Raw genomic sequence first — 13,331 nt, 5'->3', positions numbered from 1 at the left:
AAGCAAAGGGTCTAGAACCAAGTACCAGCCTGGATTCAATGACTCTAATCACTACAATATTAAAATGCAGTACTAAGAAACAGGGGCATTTGAATTCAAGGATGTGAGTTTTTTCCTTCCCTTTCTAAGGGGCTTCCGGAAACAAAGACAAATGTACCCATGCAGGGTGTGTTCTCTTTTCTTCTCATAGGGGTAAAAGCAACATTTGTCTGAATAATGCTTGCTTTACAAGTAGCCACCCAGGCATTAGTCATGAAATTATCTGTAATAAGGATAGGTTAGAACAGTCAGCACCTTCATACGGCAGTACTCCAATAAAACAAGGCTTGTTTATCACTGTTCATACTCTTAAAACAATCTGGGATAGTCGGTTTCATTTACCAACCATGTAACTTCAAGAAAAAAAATACCACGTAGTCTTCTAAAGAGTAAGAACAGTGAAATGTCAAGTGTAGCCCAAGAAACATGGACTTTCAAAGGGGCAGTATGAGTAAGTTCACTAACCTGAGTTTCAGCTTTCTATGTTTTTTGTTTTGTTTTGTTTTTACCACCATAGAATCTAAAGCATAGGGCAGTTTCTCTCAAACAGACTTTTGTTTTAAAAGTTAACAGCTGGCTGGGTGCGGTGGCTTATGCCTGTACTCCCAGCACTTTGGGAGGCCAAGCTGGGTGGTTCACCTGAAGTAAGGAGTTTGAGACCAGACTGGTCAACGTGGTGAAACCCCATCACGACTAAAAATACAAAAAAATTAGCCGCGAGTGGTGACGCATGTCTGCAATCCCAGCTACTCAGGAGGCTGAGACAGGGGAATCGCTTCAACCCAGCAGACAGAGGTTGCAGTGAGCCCAGATCTTGCTATTGCACTCTCTGGCTTGGGCGACAGAGCAAGACTTCCTCTCAAAAATAAATAAAATAAATAAAAAAAGTTAATAGCTTTAAACACAAAGAAAAATAATCTCAAGACCTTGAAAAATATTTTTAAAACCAACTGAATGGAAATTACCATATGACCCAGCAATTCCACCATGTATATAAAAACATGGCCACATAATTTTGTACACAAATGTACACAACAGTATTATTCACAGTAGCCAAAATGTAGCAACAATCCAAATCCACAAACAAATGTGGTATATTCATACAACAGAATAGTGTTTGACAAAAAGAAATGAAATACTGATCAACGCCACAATGTGGATGAAACTTGAAAATATTACGCTAAGTAAAAGAAGCCAGTCACAAAAGACCACATATTGTGTGACAGATACCACTTACATGAAGCTCTGGAATGGGCAATTTACATACTATCTACAGCCACTCTCACACTCTCACAGCACATCTCTCTATGGATTCACAGAGAACAAAAGTAGATTAATGAGCTGCGAGAGGGAAGAGTGAGGGAGAGGCACACTGCTAATGGGTCTGGAGTTTCTTTTTGGAGTAACAATGTTATGAAATTAGAACATTAGTGGTGACCATTGCAGAACTCTGTAAATATATTTAAAACTAATGACCTGCGCACTTTATTTGATTAGGTGGATTTTATGGTATGTGAATTATATCCTAATAATGCTATTCTGAAAAAAACCATAGTGAACTTTTCTCTTTTTTTGAAGGATGAAGTCTTGCTTTGTCACCCAGGCTAGTGGTATGGCACGATCTCAGCTCACCACAACCTCTGCCTCCCGGGTTCAAGCGATTCTCCTGCCTTAGTCTCCCAAGTAGCTGGGATTACACATGCCTGCTACCATGCCCGGCTAATTTTTTTGTATTTTTAGTAGAGATGGGGTTTCACCATGTTGGTCAGGCTGGTCTCGAACTCCTGACCTCAGGTAATCCACCCACCTCAGCCTCCCAAAGTCTGGGATTACAGGCGTGAGCCACCATGCCTGGCTACTGAACCTTTTTTTTTCATTGCCGAAAATGACATACTCTGCTATTGAGCTATAAAGTAAGAAAATCTCATTTTGGCTATCAGTTTCTATATAAAGAAAAAAGAATCAGGTTTAAGAAGGGTTTATAGGCTGGGCACCGTGATTCACACCTGTAATCCCAGCACTTTAGGAGACTGAGGTGGTGGATCACCTTAGGCCAGAAGTTCGAAAACAGCCTGGCCACATGGTAAAACCTCAGCTCCACAAAAAATACAAAAGTAGTCAGGCATAGTGGTGTATGCCTGTAATTTCAGCTACTGGGAGGCAAAGGCAGGAGAATTGTTTTCGCTCGAGGCAGAGGTTGCAATGAGCTTAAATCACACCACTGCATTATAGCCTGGGTGACAAAAGCGAAACTCTGTCTCAAAAAAAAAAAAAAAAAGTTATAGATCCCCTTTTGTGATAACTCTGATTCTGTGACAATTTAAGCTTACCGAAAAGTTTTAAAGTCTTGTGGTCATGGGGAAAATGTTTTTCAGCACAATCTCCAAGGAAACATGTAACAGCCCATTTCAAAACTTTGCTGTGTGGTACATAGCATTTATGAAAGCTTAACGGCAGCAACATATACACATTTCTATGACAGCACACAAGAGACAAGTAAAAAATACTATTTTGCCCACCTACCCCAAATAAAAGACAAAGCCATAAATCAGACACAGCAGGACAGGCTAAAGCCACTCACCACCTGGGTCACTGGGCCTCGCTTCATCTTCGGCGTAGCAGCTATGCTCCCTACAGCCACTTCTTCAGAAACTGAACTTGCTCTGGTATTACTCAGAAAATCCACTCCATCTTCAGCTTTCACATCTGGCATTTCTGAAAGTACAGGGAGGTTACAGAGTGCATTTTTAAAAACTGATTCCTGTGCCTTACTAGTTATACAACATGCTCCAGGTTTCATGTGTTTTGTTTTTGCTTTTTTATTATAACAGAAAAGTATTCTTTGGCTGTCAGAATAGTGTCATTTCTGACCCTATGCTGAGCTATTCCTTTATCACACGGTTGCTGGTTTTCCCTAGCTTTTGTACCGGCTTGGAACTAAGCAAGGATCCAACTCAATGTCGCTTGAACGTCCATCTCACCATTGACTTTTTATGACAAATCTGAGTGTAGCACCAACTTGCATATGGAAAACTAAATTCATAAGCTTCAGGGGAACAGATTAAACAGCTGAAGCTAGGTAATCCATCCTGGCCATCATCAAAAAAGCAAGAAGGATTTGTACAAAGCAAAAAGGAAAAAGTCACTGACAATGAGAGACAAAGCCTCTGGGACAAGTTTTACTTTCACTAACATACAATACACTCTGATCCAACCATCACTGTAACCAGTAAGACTGAACTACTCCAGGAGTTACTTCTTGTTTTTAACCCCTATTTCTTCCAAAACTGAAACATAATCACAGATTAGCTATCCATTTCTTAAGAGAAATGTTTCTGTACGTGTTTTCTCAAGAACTACTTAGTTGTCCTGATGCTGGCTATGCTCAACAGACCAAAAACAGTGGTGGTTTTTGTTACTTGACAACCAATGGTCAAGCAAACACAGGAAGGAAGTGATAAACGATGTCTGAGGCAAATTTAGGCTTCTGACACTTCTTTAAAGGGGACTGATGATTGAACAGTCAAAAAATCACTGTAATAATCCAAATACATATGGAACTGTCATCTTGATTTCATGTGGAAATGTTTCTGGGGTTATTAACCTAGTGATGCCACTACTCAGGCAGAGAAAAATGCTCCCCACACTAAAGAGCACAGAAGTTTCTTTCATCCAAGAATAAATTACATTAAGGTTTTATTCTAGCAGCACATGACATGTACAAAAGTCTATCTTAAATTTGTAAGCGTTACGTATCTATAGATGAACCTCTTCTTTCTTTATCCTTTTAATTATATAATCTTATTAGCATTTTAAAAATGGGTAAACAAGTTTCTTTGCCCAAGGTACCAAAATCTGTATTAAATTTTATAAAATGTTATTAAAGTTAAAATCTGACTAAGCAATCCCCTTAGAACTATCCCTTGATCAAAACATCTCTAAGCGAGTCAAAGTAACTTCTGGGAAGAAAGAGGGCTGCTTTCCTCCGGCGATGTGATTTTTGGTGCATCCTTTCCCACACCTATCAACTTTGAAAAGATGCATCTTGGCACAGCAACCAGTCTTGAAGGGTGTTGGCAACCTCTGCAGGACTGGTGTGGCTCAGTCATGCACCACTGATTTCCTAAGCACTGTGGTCAATGCTTTTGGTGGGTGAAAGGCCATATCCCCTTCTTTCAAACTGGCTCCTTCCAAGTCAGCAGTTAAACCTATGTCTTCCCACTCGTAAACACTATGATTAAATCTATGAATAGAATGTCAACTTGCTAGAAAATACCCTTTGGCTCTGAGATCACACTCAGGTGCTTTTTCTCTATGGCAATGTGACCAGGGATTTTCCCAATCCTGGCCATTTTCCGAAAAAAAGCACCGATTTCTTCATGACTGGCTACTGTCTCTGTAATCTAAGACCACAAGTACTGGATTTCTCTGTAGTTTGAGACCAAGAGAATGACTCCTTTTGGTAACAGGATAAGTAAGTCACCTACACAAAATTTGCCAACCCTAAGCCCATATATACTGCTGAAAATTCAAACATTTTTCTTCCTTCTCAAAAAACTCAAAATTCTAAACAGCTATTATTTCTTACCCCCTTTACTCTATGTGCTAATAAAAACCAAAGTATGAAATTCTCCCTGTTTTTTTGCTTTTTCTCATAGGGTACTACAGACACAATCCCCACAGGGTTCACACTTGCTTGAGTTAAATTCTGACCACTGAGCCAGAAAGAGAAATAATCCCAGCCCATGTGGCCAAGGACGCAGCACGCAAATGAAAAGAACATCGCCAGGCATCAGCTTACAGCCACTCCCATTCTTCTGAAATGCCAACCTGCCAGGGCCCCCAAAATAGACTTGTTGTTGTGCCTTTTTTTAAAAATTAGAGACCTTCTCATTTAAATCCTGAGACAACAGCCAACAAATATCTATCACTAACAATTCAAAACATTAATAAAAACTAAAAAGCTAAAGTCATCAAAAATTCTACCTCAGATTCCTTTAATCCCTCAACTGGGGAGGAAAAAGATTATACAAATGGCTAAAAGTCCTTTACCAGGGAAAATGACCACTGTATTTAAATTGAGCTTCTTCCAAAGCAATTTCCTTTACTCTTTTTATTCATTTCTCTCTATAACCCTCCCCCATCCTCTTAATGCATATGTGTAAAGAGATTTTCAAAAGTAAGAACAGCAAAAATAAACAATAAAGACAAAACAGGCTACTTCTTACCTACACAAGCCTAAGGGCAAGCATGGAGCTAGGTCCTCTCTCTACAGCGGGTAACAGGTGGTGGTATAAAAGTGTACATCAACTGACCTTTAAAGACTTCAGGAGTCAAGACCGTGTCCGACTCGTTTCAGCTTCAGCCTCAACCCCCAATAAGAAGTTTTATTCAGACAGTTTCTTTCCACCGAGCAACAGCGGTTTCTCTTTGCTGTCTCGGAACATGGTTACCCATAGATGGAACAGGCTGCTGTGTGAGCAATCTGCTCAGTGCAGCTGCTTCACCAAGATAAAGCAGACACAAGGTCTGCCCTGTGACAGCAGCTCAGCAGACTGGGCTTGGGCGGAAATCCTGCATCCTATCCCCGGCACCGTGCAGGGTCTTGAATTTCCAGACTGCTGCCCAAATGCAAGAGGCAATGGAACTGGAGGTCTGCTCCCCAAACAGGAAAAGGAAGGAGTTCCCCGTCAAAAACGTCCCTAGCTCAAAATACACACACACACACAAACACACACACACACCCACCCACCCCACCCAATGACCTAATACCACCATTTTTGATGTTGGGATGTCAGCTTAGAACAATACTTACAGCTGTTCATGAAACCACTGGCTCAGAATACAGACTAGGATGATAGGGGAGAAAAGGAGTTTCAGATTGTAAATAAAACACAGCTTTTCAGCACTGTTTTCTATGGTACTAGAGAAAAGGACTAAGCCATGTGAATAAAAACGTCAGCTAAACTCCTTCATCATTTTATAGCACCTGAGACCCAGGCATTGTTTTCCAGGTTTGCAGAGCTGCAACCACTCCAAAATGACAGACGAGACTGTTTATAAGCTTAAGCAATCAAGCATTAAGTCTACAACACAGGAAGCAAAATCTGTCCAACCCTGAGATGACACGCCTCTCCTGATGGTGGTGACTATTAATGTGGCTACCTACCCAATGACTACAAGACATCAAGACAACAAAGATGCCTGTATTTTTACCAGGACACCACAGAGACTCTTAAGGTAATCAGCTTCTCGGACTCTTAATTTTGTATTATGTTTTGCTTACCTGTTGCTGCCTCAGGCCCTTGCACAGGTAGAATAATCTTCTCTGGCTCTTCCCCTCCAGCAAAACAGCCTCCACGGCTCCCCGTGGCTTCCTCATGAGTACTGCCCACTGGCAGGCTCTCCCTAGGCGGGAAAGCACTCATTTTTTCTGTAGAAGCATTCTGTAGCCCTTCAGTGAGAGGACCCAACTCAGCGCTGGACACTGACGTGTGACAGGCCTTCTCCTTAGTAAGCAGTGCTCCAGTGGCCTTGACTCGTTCGATGACGGCATCCACTATACGGCTGGCAGCCTCCTCTATCAAGTCCACTCCCTTAGGCAGAGGTGCAGCTTGGGCAGAGACCAAGCAAGGTAGAGAGGGAGTGCTCCTTTCCCTGCCTGAAGGCGGGCCTCGCATAACTTCCCTCTCGCCAGCTGGGGCTCCATCATCATGGGCTGAGAGCCTCATTTCTGTGGGGAGCTCCTTGGCAGCAGGCTGCAGTAGGACAGGATGTGCTTCACTGTCTATCTGGGCTTCCTCAGAGTTGCCCGTGTTACAGCTGTGGTCTGCTCCCTCCAGCTTCCCATTCTCCCAATCAAGAGGTACCATCTCTGGGGTTCCAAATCCCTGTAGATCAGTCACAGCTTTGTCTTGTAAAGCTACTGGCAAACCCAGAATGACCTTCTTCTCTGGGCTTGACAAGACATTTGGAAGCAGAATGTCTTGGGTGTTGTGTGATACACTCTTTCTTCTGGGCTCAGCTGTATCTTGTAGATCATTAAACCCTGCAACATCCATGGTCACATTTCCACTCACCTCACAGGCACTAGCATGAGGTCTTCCCTGGGACTGAGTGTTCTTCACTCCGTCATCCAGAGGAGAAGGCTGACTGCAATTAAGAGCCGCAGACAGATCAGACCCATCTGGCAACAGAGTGGAGCTGTTCTGCTCTGCACCCAAGGCTTCCTGCCTTGAGTTTGTACCCAGACTTGCTCCTGGTAGCATCAGGCTCTGGGAAGCCCCACCTTGAGTTAGCAGTGTGACTTGTGGGGCCACTTCCTTGTTATGTTCAGTTTCTGCCTTAAGACAGGCAGCGGGTGCACCCGGGGAATTACTTAGCTGAAGTGCTTCGTCCTTGGCACAGGTGGCTGAGATAGATTTTTCATGAAATTGTGGAGTCTCTTGTTCAGGAGGTGGTGTTCCCTGCTCTTCCTGCAACGTTCCTGAAGAAAGAGCATTTTCCTTAATGGAGGAACAGGTCACTGCCTTATCCTTATCTTGTTCCTGAGCTCCAGAGCTTTCTGAAACCACCAGAAATTTTCCTTCTTCAGTCAAAACTGAATCTAAAGCCAAAGTGGCCTTACCCACATTTTGCAGGGAAGAGTCTGTGTCCCCCTTGATACTCAGAACTTCCGGAGCTGCTGAAAGGGCGGGATCCTCATCCTCTCCACCAAGTCCCGTGAGACTGGTATTCCCCATCCTGGGCTGAAGCTCTGCAGCAGTGAAGCATGTGGACAGGCCTGCTGCCCTGTCTTCTACTGGCTGCGTATCAGGATCATTCGAATCTCTGTCTGGGCCATCTCTACAATCTGTAGCCGCATGTAGCGCAGGAGTTGCTGTTCCCTTTTCTTTCTGGGAGGGGACAAAAGAAAGTGCGTCATCCCTGGTTACTGATTCACTGCCTGGACTGTTTGCCAGAAAGAAAGTACTGTCTGATATTACTGCCTGGTCTGGCACTAGTTCTTTCTCCATTTTACGGACAACTGGATGTGGCTGTGAAGGCACCTCAAGCATATTTGTTAAAGGTTTATCGAGTTTCACAACTTTTCCTTGGCCTTCGTTATCCACCACTTTGAAAGGACAAAAATCCACACATTCCCTGGTATTCCTTACAGGGTCAGAGGTGATTGTATTAGCCTGTGGGTCTTCACAGCGGACGGCCTTGGGTGGATCTTGTGAGTAGGGTTGCCTTGCTGTGGTGCTTTTGAGCTGGCTAACCGTATTATCACACAGTTGTGCAACCAACTCGCCACTAGAAGTCACTGTGTTCTGTTGACACGCGGAGTCTGAGAAAAGTTTATCATCTCCAGTTGTAGAACAAATGGGTAAGGATTTGCCCTTTTGGCTTTGAGCATGAGATGAATTGGTTTCTGAGTTCTGGTGTGGCATTATATCTACTTCCAGCCCAGGAAGGGCTACATCTAAGGGTGATGTTGCTTCACCTAAGCCTGCTAAGACAGTACAAGGTTCTAATCCATCTGAAATCTTGTCTTTTGAGGCAGCCGGAAGCACCACAGAATTCTGGTCTACTGGGGTATCAGCACTCTCCTCACAACTTCGTGAAGTTTCCGTTTCTGCTGTTTTTTCAGTGGAGGTTTCCTCATTACTAAATGCAAGTGAAGATTCAGCAGGTTTGTTACCACCCAGGGAACTGGTGGCAGAGGCACAGTTTGGAACACTGACTTTATCCACAGGCTTACTTGTGACTTGCACGTCAGAGGCTCCAGCTGTGCCAATATTAGAGTTCTCTAATCTTTCCTTTGTACTTTCCCCTACTTGAAGCACATTCTTCTGGACAGTGGCATCTGGGTTCATGAGCCCATGTTCCGCCTCCCCTGCACTCTCTGGGGTACCGACATCTGTTGTTGAAATGCCTGCCAGTTCACCTGCAGAGGAATACTGGGCTGTGCCTGGCTCCATGACCACGTCTCTCTGCAGCACAGCATCTCCACTACTCAAGGACTCCTGATCTGTGGGTATTCCAGAAGATTTTGTTCCAGTTTCTTCATTTTTGTTTCCACAAGACGAAAGGCCTTTTGTGCCCTTTACTCCACAATCAGGCAAGCTCTGAAGGCAGTTGTCTTGATGAGACACAGTTCCAGAGTCCACAATAGGTGCTGGCCCCACCTCTTCCCCTTTTCTTTCCACGCCTTTATTTTTCTTCCTACAGGAACGGTCTGTATTCTCCTCCTCAACTATGCTTGAAAAATCACAGGGACTTTCAGTCTGTGCAATAGAGCTCCCTGGGCAGCACTGAGTGCTCTCGGTGTCTTCAGGAGAAGAAAGCTGCTGAGTGTCCATGGGCTCTGGCGCACAGGGAAGAAACTGGACATCTGTCTCTGGAGCACCAGAAGGATCCTGTGCTGTCACCATTAAGGGCTTAAGATTGTCCATCTGCTTGATGTTTGTTTTCTAGGAGGAAATGAAATACACCTTTTAAAAAATTGTCCGTAGGAGAAGATGCCATCGATATCTCTGAGCAAAAATCCTGTTGAACATAACTCACTTCCATTCTAGCCCTTCGAAGGTCACATGATAAGCTGATCTAGGAGAATACAAATAAATTTTCTCTTATTCCTGAAACTACTTTCTTCTCTCATTTCTGCCTATAAATTAGGATGTTCAAAATGGATTAGAACATATGAAATTTCTATTTTCTATATTTTGAACTCATTTTAGAAGGTAAATTAAAATTGAGTCTCAAAAACCTTTTTTTAAAAAAAGCTCAGTAAGTATTTTCAAATGAGCATCTAACATTAAGGTGAGATCTCTCAATTCTGAGGCCAGGCTGAAGTGCAGTGGTGCAATCATATCTCACTGCAGCCTTGAACTCCTGGGTTCAATGACCCTGCAGCCTCTGCCTCTTGAGTAGCTAAGTCTACAGATGTGCACCGTCACACCTGGCTAATTGTTTTATTTTTTGTAGAGAGGCGATCTCACTATGTTCCCCAGACTGTTCTCTAACTCCTGAGCCCAAGGGATCCTCCTACCAGGGCCTCCCAAAGTTCTGTGATTGCATGCGTGAGCCACTGTGTCTCGCCTGTATTTTTCAGTCTTCAGAGGAGCAGAGCCTACTTCCACTCTGCCTCATACATAAAAGTGAAAACAAATCACAGATCTTTTCAATTATAAGGTGCAACCAATGCTCCTGTGCCCTGAATACTTACTGAGGAGGTACTTGGTGTCCTTTAAGCCCCCAAAATATGCTCCAATCAATCTAACTTAACTATTTGAGTTATAAAGTCATAATTCCAGGAAGAATGGCATGGCAGATATACTTTCACTTTTTGATAAAATCAGAACATACTGAATATAAAATAAATGATAACATGTATCTATATACTGTCAGAGTATACTATGGATACTATATGTCATCTCAAAAATAGATTTCGCAACTTTAAAGTATTTTAAAACATAGAAACAGATACAATCAACACTATGGGAATGGTTAAGAAAATCATGGTTCATAAACCTGATGGAAGAAATACCAGCGATCACTAAGTATGAGGACTATATTGCAATCAGAAAAAAATGATTAAGTTTATAAATATGCAAAAATCCCATATGCATGTAGCAAGATTTAGGAAAAATGGAGAAAAACAAATACAGCTGATCTTTAGTGAATTTACCTTTATGTCAAAATTTCAAGAATTCTTACAAAAATACTATTTTCTCAACTCCTAAAATCTATTTTTCCAAACATCTGGTTTGCCCTTCACTCATTACCTGATGTGCTGCAATAACGTGTATCTACTGCCATCCAACCTCTCATTCACCTACTCATTCAGTGAATATATCGGGCATTTACAGGGTTCCATCATCAGACTATTCCTATCTACCTACGGGGTCTCTTGTAAAAGTTTATAAGTACAAGTGTAAATCTATTAGCATGTACAAGCAAGGACTTTCACTAAAACTTCTGTGTTATGCTTCTTAAGAGTATTCAAAATTAGCTTATTTCCAATCCTGCTGGGAGTACAACAGTCTCCTAAAAATCAGGAAAGCAAGTCATTCACTTTAATAAATGGTAAACATTATAAAACAGATGTGGATAAATAAGCAGTACTGACTGAAGAACATAACACATGTATGTTCCCACAGTTTTAATTTCTCATATTTGCCCGCCAACCATTCCTGTATCTTGGCAGGTAGCTTGGGCACCTGCAAAACAGTATTTTCAAGTGGACTACCACTCACCTAGCAAAAAGAGCTCTAAGGTAAAATCTGATTGCCTAGCAGTCCACGTAGAGGAAAATACAACATCATTTGCTCTATAATGAACACAATTCTAATACACAAAAGTAGGAGCATCACAGAATCCTATGAAATTTCTTGGCTTGCTGGTCTCAAATAATGCATGTTCCCAAAGAAGCCTCTGGCATTGAGCTGACCTTAAAAGAAATTATTGTCAAGTGGTTTCCAAATCAAATCAGCTCTGAAATAAACTGGGTGGAAAAATTACCTAAACCTAGTCTTTCAGATGTTATGGCCAAGAGAGATACACACATATGACGTTTATATTATTTGTAATAAATGCTAACAAGGAGTCTGTAATGTTTTTATGTCTGGCAACAACTTCATCTTGAAGACTTGAGTGGATTATAAATTTGTATGTGTGTGTGTGTGTGTGTGTGTGTGTGTGTGTGTGTGTGTGTTTTAGTGACCTTCGTACGATACAACTATTGATTTAAATTTAGTAACACTATATTTAAATGGTACATATCATTGCTTACTAAAATAGTTGTAAAAATACTGATTAAATTTGGTTCTTGTTCTTTGGCAACAATCTCAGAAACTGTTTTGCTTATTTCATTTTGTAAAGTTAAACCAAACACAGGCAAATATCCTTTTATGCCAGGATAATTTAGTTCTAGTTGTTGCATTATTTCTGTACCTGAAATGTGTGTCTTTTGTTATTCCAAAAATCAATGCAAAACGCCTCTCAGTCCCCTTACTGCTACAACCTTAATACTAGTTCTGATCTGTTCAGTGTGGTAACATCTAATACTGCTAATACTGCTTTATAGGTTTCACAATCTTTGGGTAAAGTCTTTTACTGTTTTTGAGACAGGGTGAGTACAGTAGTGTCATCTTGGCTCACTGCAACCTCTGTCTCCCAGACTCAAGCGATCTGCCTCTGTCAAACTGCCGAGTAGCTGGACTACAGGCATGCACCACCATCCAGCTAATTTCTGTATCTTCTGTAGAGCTAGGGTTTCTCCACGTTGCCCTGGCTGGTCTTGAACTCCTGAGCTCAAATGATCCACCTGTGTCGGCCTCCCAAAATGCTGGGATTACAGGCGTGAGCCACCGTGCCCAGCCAGTAAAGTATTTTTATGTTCTACTTATATCAAGGTTCATTGGAGGAAGGTAGGGACACACATACAAAACACATCTATACACATGCACACACTTAAAATGAAAGCTTTCTGACTTACCGTTAGTTGCTGTTGGATGTTCATAAGTTTAAAAATGTGTCCAGTGCAACTGTCTCCAGGAAATGGGTGTTCATGATGTGATTCAGACTCAGAGGTTAATGTATAGATGTCCAGCTCCCGATGATGCCTCACAGAACAGTCTCCATATGGTATTTCATAGGATAAACTGCTCCAGGAGTCTGGTTCTCTAGCATTCTCCCTACACGCAAGCAATCTCTGGTTAGAACATATATTCTGCCTCCCAGGCATAGGCTTAAACTTCTAAGTCTTACATCCTTTTTCTAACCTGAATGTTCTTTGAGGTCCTACAGCAAAAATTAGTATATATACCTCCCAAATGATTCAGTCATAAAACAAACAGCTCCATCCTCCTCAAAGAGATTACAAATGGGTTAAATGAAAACTGCCGGACTCCTCCCTAAGGAGGTTCTTTAGATCAAGATAAAGAGATGTATGGGATCTAGTAACAGTTAATATTATGCTAACAAACAAGTAATGAGGAAGTCCAAGGAACATGATTTTCAATAAAATCAAGTCTTATTAAGAGGTGCTATTAAAATGAATTAGACCGTATGCTAACTACAGTTGATTACAATGGGAAGAGAAGAACCACTCACTACAATCCTTACAAGGGCACTCGAACTTTTCAAACAACAGGTAGAGAAAACACCCTCAAGACCACTGAAGTCAATTACACAGAGAAAATCTGTTAACGATGCCATATTGCACAACACTGGTCAATACAATTATCACATCCTATTTGGAATAAAGCACTTGGTTCCAAGAACTTAAAGTTAAAATTTTTCAAATT

At 41.8% G+C, this 13,331-nt stretch overlaps 1 protein-coding gene across 12 annotated transcripts in view; it reads right to left on the bottom strand.

Annotated features, from left to right (window-relative positions):
- Positions 1-13,331, bottom strand: part of AKAP13 (A-kinase anchoring protein 13) — a 383,896-nt gene that overhangs the window by 146,131 nt on the left and 224,434 nt on the right. For 11 of the 12 annotated variants that reach the window (XM_074399972.1, XM_074399973.1, XM_074399971.1 and 8 more), the window contains 3 exons: positions 12,521-12,719; positions 6,326-9,494; positions 2,621-2,754 (listed from right to left, as the gene is read on the bottom strand). In XM_074399972.1, coding sequence (XP_074256073.1) covers positions 2,621-2,754; positions 6,326-9,494; positions 12,521-12,719 — 3,502 coding nt within the window. The remainder of the gene's footprint in view (positions 1-2,620; positions 2,755-6,325; positions 9,495-12,520; positions 12,720-13,331) is intronic. The other variant, XM_074399976.1, reaches the window with a different exon arrangement.

Source organism: Saimiri boliviensis, chromosome 5, assembly GCF_048565385.1.
Source record: "Saimiri boliviensis isolate mSaiBol1 chromosome 5, mSaiBol1.pri, whole genome shotgun sequence".
NCBI classification, from domain to species: Eukaryota; Metazoa; Chordata; class Mammalia; order Primates; family Cebidae; genus Saimiri; species Saimiri boliviensis.
The sequence above is the reverse complement of the archived record's forward strand: the minus strand, read 5'-3'. Positions and strand labels throughout refer to the sequence as shown.